This window comes from Bos grunniens, chromosome 2, assembly GCF_055505025.1.
Source record: "Bos grunniens cultivar Pamir isolate PY7600 chromosome 2, Bosgru_T2T1.0, whole genome shotgun sequence".
Taxonomy (NCBI): Eukaryota; Metazoa; Chordata; class Mammalia; order Artiodactyla; family Bovidae; genus Bos; species Bos grunniens.
Genome location: NC_141166.1, coordinates 40,945,461 through 40,957,445, shown reverse-complemented (window position 1 = coordinate 40,957,445; position 11,985 = coordinate 40,945,461). Strand labels below are relative to the sequence as shown.

Here is an 11,985-nt window from a genome sequence, read left to right as displayed (position 1 = left end):
CTTGGGTAAGTTGCTTAATCTCTTGGAGCACTTAATGTTTCTGTCTCTCAGTGGGGAGAGAATATGGGGATAACTCTTATTCTAACCCAGTCTGATTTCTTCAAAGAGCAAATGAGAAATTGAATATGAAAGCAGGTGGGAAACTTTAAAGCACCGTACAAATAAAGTGGTATTTAGTGTTCAAAAAAGTCTGTGTTACATATTTTGATATTATATTAGAACAGTTTTTTGATTTTTGTCATTTGGGAGGAGTTTAAAAGTGGGGGGCATGGGAAGTATTTGTAGTGTTTGTTTCTTTTTGTTTTTTTTTTCCAAAAAGAATATTAAGCTTAATGTTAGTTCCTTTCACACCATTGGAATACTTAAACCTAGCAGAAGGGTCATCCTTTTGCTGCTAAAAAGTTGCTTCATATTAAACATGAGTACTCCCAAGGAGGTATCTGTGATGATAATTTTTTTCCATGTTCAACACCATAGGTATCTATGCCAGCAGCTCATGCAACATCATCTGCTCCCACCGTAACTTTAGTACAGCTGCCCAATGGGCAGACAGTTCAAGTCCATGGAGTTATTCAGGCGGCCCAGCCATCAGTTATTCAGTCTCCACAAGTCCAGACAGTTCAGGTATGTGTATAAAAAGTTCTGCATCTACTTTCATAACTGTCGTTGATAGCCATATTTCTCTTCCTCTCATTATGAAAATAGGAACATGTCTAGTTTAGAGTTTTATTTTATAGTAATTATGGAATATGCTGCATCTGTATAGTCACCTTAAGTATAGGAACATATATACACAAGAACAGACATAATAAAAAACTGTTTGTTAAACTGGAGGAAAAAAAGAATTGATTGGGAAAAATCATAAAGTATACGGGATAAAGTGGAAATGTTGGGAGAGACTATAAGGGTACCTCAGGGAAATAAGATGCAAAATAATAACTTTGTAATTATTTTCTAAGCATGCAATTGGAAAAAACAGCCCTTGTCAAAAATTAATAACCTTACCTAAGGTATTATTTGAATTTTAGAGAAAAACAACTATGTTTACAAGTCTTAAGTTAGAGTATATACAACTTCGAAATGATACCTTCAGAAATTGTACCTTAAGAATCAGGTATTTTTCCATGCATGTTATCTTATTCTTTGGAGAGATTGTTCCTTTAATTTGGATCCAAGGGGAATAAAGGCATGTAAACCTCTATTTAACTGTAGGGAACCTAGGGCAGTATACATCTTTGCAATGAGCTTATTGGGGAAGGAAAAAAAAAAGACTTGAACGTTCATTCAAGTAGGCCATAACCCCAGCCTCCCATTTCATATTTTTTGCTTCACAGTCTTCCTGTAAGGACTTAAAAAGACTTTTCTCCGGAACTCAGGTGAGTCCTAGGTCCTATTTTTAGAAAGGAAGGTGAGAAATTATTCTTTATATCTTTGTCCCTTCTCTCTAAACATGGAACTCAAGGTTTAAATAAAAATCTTAGGTATCTTCTAGGTGTAGGCCAAACTCGTTACCTATCCAGCCCTTAATCTGTTACTTAGTTTCCCTATTTACATCCTTCTCCCCTCCTCCAAACGGTAGTCTGGCATTACTTCAACTCTTTCAGAGAAAGGAGGCAATCTCCAGAGGTAACCAGTTTATAATCGGGTGATTGCTAAAATATTCTTCCCTGAGGTGAACCAGAATACCTTTCTAAAAGTATTACCTAGTGGTCCCAATTCTATCCTCAGAAACAAGCAAATTTAACTCCTTTTTCTATTGGACTGCTTCCTTTTCCCTATCTCCCACATCCTTCCCATTAAAAGTATGTCCAGACCAAGTAAATGCCTGTTTTTCTTCAGCCATTTATAATCGACATTGCTTTGTTTCCTCTTTACCATCCATGTCGTCATCTTGTGGGTGAGAGCTGTTTTCTTTCTTTTCCCCTTGAGTACAGTAGCCAGATTGATTGATACTTGTAGAGGGGAGAAGTCCCTTCTTTGTCTTCTATTAATGTCATCAAAGGATATAATAGATGTTAACTCACCTCTACTTCATTTGATCTCTGTGCTTTGGTTTGCTTGGACATTTAGGGCAGGGGTAAAAGGAGAAAGAAGAATGAATGTTTTTATATAAGTAAAATCATCAAGTTGTAATATTGAAAAGGAATTTGTTGTTACTAAATAGATGGTATAGTCCAGGTAAAGACTGAAGAATTTGTTATTTCTATAGAACCACACTGACTGAACAATAGTCTCCTATCTTTTGTCTCAGTTTTTATTTCATTGAATGCTGCCTAACTGTTGTTCATATGATGTATGCCATTACTAATTCCCTGCTTGTATCTTCCTCTTGATAATAGTGGAAAGAACCTGACCTTCTAGTCAGGAGACCTAGATTCCAGATCTCACATTAACCTTTACTTTTTCTTTTTCACTTACGATAGGAGGTCTTTCTATAAAGAACACACAAAAATTAACACAAAATTTGCTAACATTATAAATATTGGTTTTAATAATGTTTAATTGTTGATTATATTCTTAATTTTAATCTTTACTCTGTGGTAAGAATAATAATAATGACCATTAACTTGTAGAAATGTGTGAGCTGTGCTTATAATTAGAAACCTGAATTCCAGAAACAGAAACACAAACAGTATTTTTAATTTAAAGGCCCTAAACCATGGAGAAGCTATTAAACTTCAGTGGTATTTCAGCTGGTTCACAGTGATTAGAATTAATCATTAGAGAATGGTTTATAACAGAAGAGGTGATCAAACAAGGAGAGAACTGATTCCTCAAACTTCTTGATGGAAGAATATTAGTATTCTAGAACAGCATTTCTGAAATATATAAGGTACATTTCTCTTGATGTGAGAATAAGATATTAAGATTTCTGTTTATCTTTTTTCATCTCAGAGGATTAGAAACTAAGCTTTACTAATATTTCATATTCATCAGTGCCCTAACTTATCCCTTAGGTATACGTGTAAGTCAGATCTCACAGATTATGTAAAAATTCCCACAAAAATAATGGGAGTTACACAAATGTATAGAAGTTAACAGTATCATCCTCACTTTTCATTTGTTAATTTTGGATGCATTTTTAATACAATGCAGTTAAAGCATTGCATAGGATTTATGGATTATGTTACCTTAAATTATTACATTCATTCCTTCAACGAATTTTTATTGATCACATGCTATGTGCCAGTCACTGTTCTAGGTGCTGTGAAAGCAGCAGTGAGCAAATAATACTTCTCTATTCTCATGAAGATCACATTTGAGCGAAGAGAGACAATGAAAAAATAAATTATGTCAGGTGAGGATAAGTGCTGGGAAGATAATTAAAGCAGGGGAAAGGGATAGAGAATAATGTGGAGGGAAGGGTATTTTATTTTATGTAGAGTGGTCAGGGAACACAAAGAGCAGAAAACTAGAAAGCAGTGAAGGAGGCTAAGCCATACAAATAATAAAAGCAAGTCCAGAGGCCCAAAAGTGAAAGTATAGCAAGATGACATGGCCTGAATAGAGTGAGCAAGAGGGATTGTGGTTGGCACTGAAGTTTTTGATACAGCCTTTGCAATACTTCATAATGTGATGGAGACACACATTATGTCTTTTGTGATGGAGGCACACACAAGTCTTTTGTGCAAGGTATCCAGTGGTTATCATATAGCAAATATTTGAGTTGCTGAACAAACACAAGGATGTTACTTGTTTATTTTTACATGACAAGTGTTCCAAAGTTGCTGATCTTTATAATGGCAAGCAAGAGATAACCTATAAAGGATATGTTAACTAACATATTTTTGAAAAAAAGAAATTCTTTTCAACTATCCTTTCTGAGAGAAGGTGACATTTTAACAATGTATGAGAGAATACCTCCATTTTGAAAAGAAATCATGCTTTGGACAGAATATTTTGAATATAGAAGTTTGGAAATGTTCCCATACTTTTTTTTAACTGAAAACAGTATAGATTTGTCACCTAGAAACTCAAATGTATATACTTTGAAAACTCTGGAAATAGAGTTTTCCAAACTATTCAGAAGTGTTCTTGAGTTTCAGGAGGTGTTGAACTTATTTGTTAAAATGTAAAAGCTTTTATTAGCATGTAATAACTTACCAAGAGTCAGGGAGATGAAAGTATACTAGTAAATTTCATCAAAAGTTTGTGCAATTGATAGATGAAAGTGGAAAAAAAAATGATTGTTTTATTTAGTAGGCCCAATCACAAAGCACTTATTCCTATATCCACATGTCATGAACTCCTTTTTTCAGCAGTTGCAGATGTCAGATCACATTTCAGAAAGTCCAGGCTTAGAATCATATTTTTGCATCACTGTTACAAAATATTAAATGGTTTCTTAATGAACCATATTAAAGCACATCACTCTTGTTGCTATGAAATATTAAGAAATTTACAAGTGTATTTTAATACTTACATTGACTCTTCAAAAATTAATTTGCTTTATGATACAGATAATACTTAAAACTTGAAAATAAATGTATGTGCTTATATCAGATTTTCTTATTTATAAGGGAGATCTGCAGATCAAAACAGTCTGGAGATTACTGCTCTAGACTTCTATTAAACTCCTTGATCCAGTGAATAAACTTTGGCCCTAAACCTGAGCCTGAACTGTACTCCAGGAAAGCGCTTAAGTTTTCAGGGGACCATGTATAGTTTGAGAAAACATTTAATACAACCATTTTTAAAATTTCGTGCTAGTCACTGTATATTTTATTTTGACATTTCAAATAACATCGAAATAGGGATTTTTTTTTTCCTTCTTATATAAATAGGAGGTATGGTTTTTTAACAAACTTTGTCTTAACAAATAAAGAAAATATTGAGAAATACAGATCTAAAAGGTTCAGTGATGGGTTTGGCTTTTTTAAAATTTCTTGACCTATAAGTGGCCATGATTAAAGTCCTATTTAAGGAACTCAGGAAGGGATTAATAATAGAGGCAGGAGGAGGTGAAGACCAGAGGAAGGGGCTCTGTCATTGGAATGTGATGATAGTCTTTGATACTTACAAGTGGGATATAGTTTTTCATGTTATTTTTTTAATAACCTATTAAACGTGTTGAACTGTTATTATTTAAAAGGATTTTAATGGTGCTTAATGGTCTTAGCAATGAGGATTTAGTGGTTTAGGGGGCGGGTTTGGTTTTTTTGTTTGGTTTTGGTTTGAGGTGGGGTATGGTGTTGGGGGTGGGGGGAGTTTTGTTTGTTTTTTGGTAGATAGTCCATAGGAATTGGCTTCATATTCATAATTCTAAGTTCTCTCTGGATAGTATTCCACCAAAGAGGAAATACTACATTCATTAAGTAGTATTGAATAGTTCTGAATTCCCTTTACATTTAAAAAATTGCAGTACGTATCACTTATATGTGGAATTTTAAAAATACGACAAACTAGTGAATATATTAAAAAAGAAACAGACTCACAGATACAGAGAACAAACTAGTGGTTACCTGTGGGGATAGGGATGAGGAAAGTGGCAATATAGGAGTAGGGGCTAAGAGGTACAAACTATTATGTATAAAATAAGCTATAAGAACTTATTGTGCAACACAGGGAATATAGCCAATATTTTATAACTGTAAATGGGACATCGCCTTTAAAAATTGTGACTCACTATACTGTATACTTATAAATTACATTGTACAGCAGTCATACTTCAATTTTTTTTTTTTGAATTGCAATCGTAGAGTATAAGTTAGTTCCTTTTGTGTGAATTGACAAGTTATTTCAGGTAAGAGGAATAGGAGACTTTGTTCTACTGGGAGCAATAGATGCATTGAGTTTGGGGAAAAAAATTAAAGGCCATATATTTAAAAAGCAGTGTTAATTTGTTTCATTTCAAAATTGTCCTATGTGTGGTTTATGTAGCATATTTTAAAGTTGTTATTTTAATGACTTTCAACTTGGAAGAGTGTGCTTCAGTTCAGTTCAGTCGCTCAATCGTGTCCAACTCTTTGCGACCCCATGAATCGCAGCATGCCAGGCCTCCCTGTCCATCACCAACTCCTGGAGCTCACTCAAACTCACGCCTATCGAATCAGTGATGCCATCCAGCCATCTCATCCTCTGTCGTCCCCTTCTCCTGCCCCCAATCCCTCCCAGCATCAGAATCTTTTCCAATGAGTCAACTCTTCACATGAGTGTGCTTACATCGTTATATATCCTTGAAAGAAGGTTGTAAGAATGAGAGTTAAGCAAAAAAAGACAGAATGTAGAGAAACTAAGGTTCTAAAAAACATTAATGAGGATAAACATTTGTCAGGTTATTCACTTTGAGTTCGATCTTGTTATCCGTTGAAATTCTGATTCTCTGCTAAGGCCTTTTTACAACTCCTCATCAGCTCTACATCTTTGAGAAAGTCTGTGTAGAGACTCTGCTGAGTGAGCTAGTTAACAGCAGCTACAGATTAGTGGGAAAGTGTTCTGTGTGTTCGTTTGGCAGTAACTATAGTGTTGTTCGGAGAAGGCAATGGCACCCCACTCCAGTACTCTTGCCTGGAAAATCCCATGGACGGAGGTGCCTGGTAGGCTGCAGTCCGTGGGGTCCCAAAGAGTCGGAAACAACTGAGCGACTTCACTTTCACTTTTCACTTTCATGCATTGGAGAAGGACATGGCAACCCACTCCAGTGTTCTTGCCTGGAGAATCCCAGGGATGGAGGAGCCTGGTGGGCTGCCATCTATGGGGTCGCACAGAGTCGGACACGACTGAAGCGACTTAGCAGCAGCAGCATAGTGTTGTTACTCTACCATGAATCACAGGTCTATAGGACTATACTTGGTTTACTTTAAAAATGTTTTAAGGGGCACATACATTACTTTAACATAGATCTATTTTGTGAAAAATTACTAGATTTAACAAACTTCATTTTAAAGTGAGTGTGTATCACAAAGCCCTCCGAATACAACTGCCTGCTGTCCAGAACCCTTAGGCTCGGACCACATACTTGATTTCTCAAGTTTCTCTTAACTGTGTTTGTTCTTACTGCCTTTGCCATAAATTTTGATAAGGCGCTATCCCACATAGACCCTTTTGCCTTGGTTAAATTTAATTCTCACTCCGACAGCAGCATGCTCACCTAGGTTAGGAGAGAGCAAGAGGCTCCTGCTGTTTAGCTTAGGGAAACTTGGCAGTGTAAATTTGACAGACTAGCTTACCTAAATGACTGAAGTTCTAGTCTAAAAATGGTCTGAAAATGCTCTGGGTTGCTGCTTCTGACAAAATTGGTTTGAGATTGGAACCAGCAGGATACTGATGCTAGTATCAAATTTAGTTGACATCTAAATTTGAGATGTCAGGTGTTGACGGTGGCTTCACTACTTCATAGCTTTGTGACTTGGGTGATTTACTTAAACGCTTTGTGCCTCAGTTATTCCATCTATAAACTGGACATACTAATGGTACTTATCTAGTACCTAAAGTGAGTAATGTAATATATGTATATGCTTTAACATATCATCTGCCACATAGTAAGTTCTCAGTAAATGCTAGTTGCTGCTATTATTATTATCCCACATAAAATCTGTATTCATTTACCTTTATTCCTTCTCAATCCAAGCGTACTTTCCAGAATACACAGTTCTTTACCTTGAAGTTTTGCTTAATAAAAATTGTGGATTGCCAACTTTGACACATGTCTAAATGTAGCAGAGGACTTCTTCCAGAATTGCTAGAAAAAGCCATCTGGAACATGGTTGAAGGATCACCGATCTTACTTGTACAATTGTAAATATACTCAAAAGTATTTACACATCAGTTAAAGGAAAATATTTGTACAATCAGTAGACTAACAGCTAGATATTTAGTCAATTATTCTTTCCTTTGTGTCAGAACTTTATTTTACTTGGTAGTTTTGTTCTAACTATAAGAAAACAACTGACAGGTGATACTGATACATTCAGTGTTGATTATAAGAAGACCTGAAAGAGATTAGGCTGAATTTGGATATCACAAAAGTTTGGTTTTGACAAAAAAATTTTAGGTTCTCTGACTTCTGTAGGATGGGGAAAAAAGGGGAGAGGAAAGGGATGGTATGATTATTTCCCATAAAAACTAATTTTCTACTGAAGCATGTATAAGGTTGATATATGCCCTTTTGTATTTTACCTTTTCTTAAAATTCATAAAAATTTTATGGGAACTAAATTTGATTATCATGATAAAGTTCTTCTTTATTTTCAGATTTCAACTATTGCAGAAAGTGAAGATTCACAGGAGTCAGTGGATAGTGTAACCGATTCCCAAAAACGAAGAGAGATTCTTTCAAGGAGGCCTTCCTACAGGTATGTAGGTAGTTGAATAGTTAAAAGAATTTAGGATCAGAAGTATAAAGGTGTACCCGTATGTAGTTACAGATGAAGAGATGTCAGAACGCCAGTTAGATGCTCTATTCAGGACCATACAGAACATGTCTTTTCATCTTGAGTTGCTTCTCTCAAATAAGTTGAAGCTTGTCATATAGAATAAGAGCACTTCTTAATCTGAACATGTTGTGTCTGACTCTTTGTGACTCCATCAACTACAGCCCACCAGTCTCCTCCCTCCATGGGATTTTCCAGGCAAGAATACTCGAGTGAATAGCCATTTCCTTCTCCAGAGGATCCTCCTGACTCAGGGATCGAACCAGGCATTGCAGGCAGATTCTTTACCATCTGAGCCACCAGAGAAGCCTTACCCTGAACAGTCCTGGATAAAAGACTGATTTTTTTTTTTCTTCTGTTTTTGTAGACTGTGCTGGCTGCTGCTTTTCTGTTTAAAAGATTGGAATACATTTGATAAGGTTATAGCATTTTCTAGTTATAAGTCAGTTCTGAGACTGTACCATGTACTTCATAACACATTTCTTATTCCATGGTACTTAGCATGATAACTGCTTGTTAATTTAATAGTTGCTTAGGGTGATGTTTGATGATATTCCCTAATTTTAGGGGCACCTTACTGCAGTTTTATGTTCAGCTACAAAAGTTGCCTAATCCATACCTTGCTTCCAAGATGGACCAAAACTGTTTTTAGTACTACATAGAAATTGGAGCCATATTAAGTATTTCCAGGAAGAGCAATTCCACAAATCTTTTAAATTCAATTCATAGTTTAATAAACTTCAAGCTTATTCTTCCCTTCTTTAGCCTACATTATTTCTATTTATATATATTTCTATTTTTCAAAGGAATGTTATATCTTTTCCATTTTCTTGGCTGTTAAGCCAGCCCTTTTCTTTATCCTCACAATTTAATTAGGGATCCTAAAGAAATACAAGTAAATTGAGGTCTTGAGGATTCTGTGTTACCAAGTATGTGTTGTATTTATTTATACTCATAATTCTCAAAATATAGCTAGTTTTGTCTTTTAACTTTGAAATATATCTAGTGTTACTATGTAAGACATTTGATCCTGAAGCAAATTCAACTTGATACTAAGAAACAAGCTACATGGCTTCTCTATATAAGTTCTAGGTAAACCCTAGCTGTAACCTTATGATACATGGTGTGTTTTATGTTGGAAAAAAATCTTTTTTTTTTTTTTTTTGCCTTAATTGGCACCACACATGTGTAGAGAAGGGTATCTTCCCTTATAATCAAACCTCCATAATGGAGTATGCCATTATTTTGCTTTTAGTTTATGAACTCTCAAAACCTAGCCTCTATGTCTTAATTTGATTATAACAAGATCTGTATCAATATTCTTAGGTTATTTTTGTGAAGTTGGAGAAATGGGAATTAAATAATACATGCTGGGTTTTTATTGGAACAGCCCAGCTTTATAGTGATCAGTTTTTACCCAGAGGAAGTCCTTGAAGGGTTCTCACTGGATTTCATCTGGCTTGGTGTTTTTATCAGTAATTGAGCTGAAAACATAAAAGCCATGTTTATCAGATCAACAAATAACAGAAACTTAAGGGCAAAGTACCCTAAGAGATGGTAGAATAAAAACCTTGAAAGATCATAGCAGCCAAGGGAAATAGAGTGAAACGAATAGTCACACTTTATTTTTGGGGGCTACAAATCACTGCAGATGGTGACTGCAGCCATGAAATTAAAAGACGCTTTACTCCTTGGAAGGAAAGTTATGACCAACCTAGATAGCATATTCAAAAGTAGAGACATTACTTTGCCAACAAAGGTCTGTCTGGTCAAGGCCATGGTTTTTCCAGTGGTCATGTATGGACGTGAGAGTTGGACTGTGAAGAAAGCTGAGCGCCAAAGAATTGATGCTTTTGAACTGTGGTGTTGGAGAAGACTCTTGAGAGTCCCATGGACTGCAAGGAGATCCAACCAGTCCATTCTGAAGGAGATCAGCCCTGGGTGTTCTTTGGAAGGAATGATGCTAAAGCTGAAACTCCAATACTTTGGCCACCTCATGCAAAGAGTTGACTCATTGGAAAAGACTCTGATGCTGGGAGGGATTGGGGGCAGGAGGAGAAGGGGACGACAGAGGATGAGATGGCTGGATGGCATCACTGACTCTATGAACATGAGTTTGAGTGAACTCCGGAAGTTGATGATGGACAGGGAGTCCTGGCGTGCTGCAGTTCATGGGGTCGCAAAGAGTCAGACACGACTGAGTGACTGAACTGAACTGAACTAAACTATAGGATAAAATGTTGAGGATAATGGTAAAATTTCTGAACTTGAGTTTAAAATAAAATCAGTTATTCCCATACAGGATTCTGGATTAAGAATTCATCTAAAAAAGATAATGTTCTTTAATTATCATTGATTAAATGTGGTTGCCAAAAAAGCCAATACACTATAAGATTGTATTGGTTTAAAAGAAAAAAATAACCTAGTGTCTAGATTAAAGGGAAAGTTGCCCAGTTGTATCCAAGTGTTTTACCCCATGGACTATAAAGTCCATGAAATTTTCCAGGCCAGACTACTGGAGTGGGTAGCTGTTCCCTTCTCCAGGGGATCTTCCCAAACCAGTGATTGAGCCCAGGTCTCCCATATTGTAGGTGGATTCTTTTCCAGCTGAGCCAGCAGGGAAGCATTCTTTGCCATGCAAAAGGGTTGTTTTTCCTGTAGTCAGTTTTTCTATTCATCTCTTCTTTAATTGCACCTGGATTTTGAATCATCGTCTTTTTTATGTTCACTGAAAGGAGAAATTCATCTGTGTTTTTTCTAGTCCTCATATGGTTTTGACATGTAGATGCCCTGATTGATTTTTAGTTTAATGTTGCATATTTTATTGTTTATTATTGTAAGTTTTTACATTTTAAACTATAACATTTTTAAATTCTATCCTAAACACTCAACTTTCTGTCAGTTTTCTGATCTTTTCCTCTTCTTTGTATTTGGCCAGTAAATGTTACTTTTATTTTAACTGATACAATTCTCTATTTTTCTAGGAAAATTTTGAATGACTTATCTTCTGATGCACCAGGAGTGCCAAGGATTGAAGAAGAGAAATCTGAAGAGGAGACTTCAGCACCTGCCATCACCACTGTCACGGTGCCAACTCCGATTTATCAGACTAGCAGTGGACAGTATAGTGAGTAATTGATATTTCTGTTTTGGAAAATGAGTTGAAAAACTAATGGCTGCATTCTCAAAGTAATCTTATAAAAGCAGTCGGCACTTTGCTAGATCTTGATTGTCACTGTTATATTTCCTTTCAGTTCAGTTCAGTTCAGTCACTCAGTCGTGTCCGACTCTCCATCGAGTCAGTGATGCCATCCAGCCATCTCATCCTCTGTCGTCCCCTTCTCCTCCTGCCCCCAATCCCTCCCAGCATCAGAGTCTTTTCCAATGAGTCAACTCTTCGCATGAAGTGGCCAAAGTGCTGGAGTTTCAGCTTTAGCATCATTCCTTCCAAAGAAATCCCAGGGCTGATCTCCTTCAGAATGGACTGGTTGGATCTCCTTGCAGTCCATGGGACTCTCAAGAGTCTTCTCCAACACCACAGTTCAAAAGCATCAATTCTTTGGCGCTCAGCCTTCTTCACAGTCCAACTCTCACATCCATGCATGACCACAGGA

At 36.2% G+C, this 11,985-nt stretch overlaps 2 protein-coding genes across 17 annotated transcripts in view; one reads left to right on the top strand and one right to left on the bottom strand.

The window, feature by feature from the left end:
* The window catches only part of METTL21A (methyltransferase 21A, HSPA lysine), a 54,150-nt gene that overhangs the window by 5,728 nt on the left and 36,437 nt on the right, over nucleotides 1-11,985 (bottom strand). The gene's annotated exons all lie outside the window — the stretch shown is intronic.
* Nucleotides 1-11,985, top strand: part of CREB1 (cAMP responsive element binding protein 1) — a 57,193-nt gene that overhangs the window by 24,892 nt on the left and 20,316 nt on the right. For 5 of the 14 annotated variants that reach the window (XR_015143127.1, XR_015143121.1, XM_086343348.1 and 2 more), the window contains 4 exons: nucleotides 478-624; nucleotides 1,335-1,376; nucleotides 8,193-8,293; nucleotides 11,356-11,498. Coding sequence is in view for 8 of the 14 variants with exons in the window: in XM_086343348.1 (XP_086199474.1) it covers nucleotides 478-624; nucleotides 1,335-1,376; nucleotides 8,193-8,293; nucleotides 11,356-11,498 (433 nt within the window). In the remaining 6 variants the exon portion in view is untranslated. Of the gene's footprint in view, nucleotides 1-477; nucleotides 625-1,334; nucleotides 1,377-3,190; nucleotides 3,299-8,192; nucleotides 8,294-11,355; nucleotides 11,499-11,985 lie in introns of all 14 variants that reach the window. The other 9 variants (XR_015143138.1, XR_015143137.1, XM_086343365.1 and 6 more) reach the window with 3 other exon arrangements.